The 3,633-nt window shown below is 33.2% G+C and overlaps 1 protein-coding gene across 1 annotated transcript; it reads right to left on the bottom strand.

Annotated features, from left to right (window-relative positions):
- Window positions 1-2,442: 2,442 nt before the first annotated feature.
- LOC147390493 (senescence-specific cysteine protease SAG39-like) lies at window positions 2,443-3,633 on the bottom strand. The gene is made up of 2 exons (XM_086459241.1): window positions 3,164-3,633; window positions 2,443-3,054 (listed from the first exon to the last, which is right to left on the bottom strand). The coding sequence occupies exons 1-2, from the start codon at window positions 3,615-3,617 to the stop codon at window positions 2,462-2,464; spliced, it is 1,047 nt and encodes a 348-aa protein (XP_086315367.1). The 5' UTR covers window positions 3,618-3,633; the 3' UTR covers window positions 2,443-2,461.

Here is a 3,633-nt window from a genome sequence, read left to right as displayed (position 1 = left end):
ATCTTTACAAGAAGAAGTCTTAGCAATTTAGTGGTGAACATGCTGCCAATAGATTACTTTATGGTGTATTTTGATGTTGATCATGGATTTTTTTTTCCTATGGGTATTTTCATTCTTTCATCGATATTTTATAAACCCTAGTTATGTTTTTCTTGGGAGTATATATTTCTCCTTATTCGGTTAAAGGATGTAATCTATAATAGATAGCTTTCTCATCATAGTGGAATGGACATAGTATTTTAATCTAATTTAGGGAATTGAGTTCAAGTGTATTTTGTAAGATTTTTGGCCTAAAAGTTTTATTGTTGTATTTTACCATGCATGCTAAGACCATTGGTCTCCGAAAAATGTTCACCAAACATTCTCTCAAACTATAGAAAATTAAGTGTTTTCTATTTTTATTATATTTTCCATGAATGTTGTTCAGTGCAGATTATCAATAAAAATAAAAGATAACAAAATGCTAAAAACCTTAGTAAGCAAGAATTGATCCACAGAAACAACGTTGATCCACAATTTCGGACTTAAAAACAATCATAGTTTAAAGAATGAAAGAAAACTAAAATAAAACTAATCTAAGATAAACAAGAATAAAACTCACAATGTAAAGAATTAGATCAATCAAATCCACCAAAATATATAATTTAGCTCATTAATTAATTAATTTATTTATTGTCTCAATCCAATCAACACATCTAATGTTATTGGATCGGAAGATGAAATATATTAATTCAAATATTGATCATAAATTCTGTGATGATATTTAATAAGACGAACTCAAAAGGTTAAATATCAAATATCTAACAAAGCATAGTTTAATTTGAATTTATCTAAGATTAAACTATCAAAATCATTAGTATAAATATTGTATCTAATGATCACTACTTAATAAATTGGTATCAATAGAGAATCAAAGTATTATTAGAAACAAATAAAATTATCTAAGATGACCTTATTTAGGTTTCATCGACATCTCTAATGGAGGTCTATCCACAAATCATTACAAGAATAATAAAAGTAAAAAACAAAAATAAAATAGAAAAACTAGTGAAAAGAAAGTGATGATCATTTTATTAATTTTGGCTTGAAATTGAAAGAAAACTCATTCTATTTACAAAGTTTAAATAAAAAGTAAACTAAAACTTAAAAATTGAAAAAATATATATATATAAGAAAAGTGGTAGAAGAAGATAAGAGAAGAGGAGATGATTTGGCTCTGGTTTGATCTCTTATTTATAGAGACCAAATTAGGATTTTTTTAGGATTCGTAACACTTACGTGTTTTACAAGGATTCTAAATCCGAGCTTGTTATGTTACAAATCATACTGCCTTAACAATGTACAAATCTCGAGAAAAATATTGTCGACATCACCACGCCGCTCAAGGGGTTCTAGGCACCATAGTTAGTGTGGGCCCAGTGGGTCTGGATTTTACTCCATAGTCTTGTCTTGGGTTCTGGAATGTAATGTACTTATCCAATTATCATGTTTTATCCTTTTGAATCTCGTGACTTTGACTTATACAAATAAATAATTGAAATTAGGCCAAAAAATCATAATTTATTAAAAAATCATAATAAACATGGGTTATCAATGAATTATGTCTATTTAGGGGATTTTATATATTATTAAACATTAAAGTCTTTGTAAATTGGGTCCTGGAAACGACTTTCTAGGCTTTGATCAAATGCACTTTTATAAGAATTTTAGAAATATATAATTTGTAAAATTTTACTAGGTATTCATTGTCATAAAAATTCAAAATCATGCATTGGTCACCCGGCATCCTGACATATGTGTTGTCCACTTTTATCCTTACTTTAATTGTAATTTATCTATTTTAACATAAGGTCTTTGTTATATTTTTCCTTGAAATTTCAATAAATCCTCTTTCTAGGAACTTGTGATTCATCAAAGCCCGAATTAATTTTATCAAATTATGATTTTTCTAGTGAGATAAAATCAATCTATCAAAATTAGGTCATTCAAGTCAGTCGAAGCGAGTTTCTTTTAGTTAAAGATAAATGATTAATCAATTAAATAAATCCTCATTTTTACTTCATCTCTCCTGAATTCTGAGTCGCAAGTTAAGTCACGGATCACGAATCGAATTACATAACTCGATTATCAGTGTGTGATAGTTACCCAAACCGTAACCTAGTCCTTTTAATTCCAAAAATGCCACATTTTCCCTCTAGAGAAATGAAATGCGAAATTTGGTAAAAGAACGTAACTCCAAAACATGATAAGGTAAAAACATAACAAAATGGAACTACTATGTACTTTAATGGCAATACCCATACACATATTACAAGGGAAAGTGGGTGTACTATAAACACCATATTACATGGAAGTGGGAATCCTTTTAAGAATCCTGTAAACACCCTGAGTCCCTGAAGATCTCATGACCACACAATCGCCTTTTTTTCTAATTATATTTTAGTATCTTGTATTTATGTTTTTACGCAGTTGGGTAGGAAGCTTCCATGGCAATGCCACAAAGACCTTCTGGGGCATCAATATCTCGTTGCATTCTAATGTATCCCTCTTCACCCCATGTAGTGCCCCATGAGTTCTTGACCAACCAATACTTGGTCCCATCACTACTCGTCCCATAACCCACTGCAGTAACACCATGGTCTAGTTCAGTGCCACATGCTCCTGTGAATATGCCACTTTTGTAGAATTGGAAGTCAGATTCACCGGCGTCAATAGCAACTGAAACTGGTTGGTTGGCAACAGCTTTCAGTAGTGCTTTCTCGCTGTTGGCTGGCACATCTTCATAACCATTGATCTTAGCTGCATGGGTGTTTTCTTTCTTGGAGTTGCAAGTTCCATCAACTCCCTTGTATGGGTAGTTAGTTTCGGTGGTTAGGCCTTGATTTTGTTTGATAAAATCAAAGGCATCATCCATGAGACCACCCTCACATCCTTGATCCATACCGCTTGTATCACAGTCCACTAGCTCTTGCTCAGATAAGGAGATCAACTTACCCGTAGTGAGCTGGGTAATACCTTCCATAGCCGCCACAGCCGAGAACGCCCAACAACATCCTATGTGTTTGAAACATTTATATGATAACATAAAAAAATATTAGAGAAAGTAGAGGTACTGATGTCAAGTATATGTCAAGGTATATAGTATGTATATGTTGGTGCTTACCACATTGGCCTTGATCTTTGATGGGAGTAACAGCTCCTTTCTTTCTCCAGTCCATAGTAGATGGCACAGCACTCACATTTTCATATCTGAAGGACTTAGTCGTTGATGATCTCAGTTTGTAAGACATCTTATATCCATTGTGTGACTCCTTAAATTCTTCATTGGTTTGGTCTGCAAATTCATTGACACCTAGCTTGTAGGATCGGTCCCCAGCATTGTTAAAAGAGTCTATGAAGTTCACATTGTCCTTGAATATCTTGAAGCGCATCTCCTTCTCTGAATCATCTTCATAAATGCGCCCATAATGAGCCATCCATTGTTCGTGCCTGTCAGACATGGACACCTCTTGGAGTGTGCGGGCTACGGCTTGAGAAGCCCAAACACTCATAATGAAAAAGGCTATGCACATGAATTGCGATTGATATGCGGTGGCCATTTTTAGCAGAGATTGCATCTTGAGGAATGTTATT

The sequence above is a fragment of the Akebia trifoliata genome, chromosome 11, assembly GCF_017979445.1.
Source record: "Akebia trifoliata isolate Shusen 1 chromosome 11, ASM1797944v1, whole genome shotgun sequence".
Taxonomy (NCBI): Eukaryota; Viridiplantae; Streptophyta; class Magnoliopsida; order Ranunculales; family Lardizabalaceae; genus Akebia; species Akebia trifoliata.
This window is presented reverse-complemented; position numbering and strand designations above follow the sequence as displayed.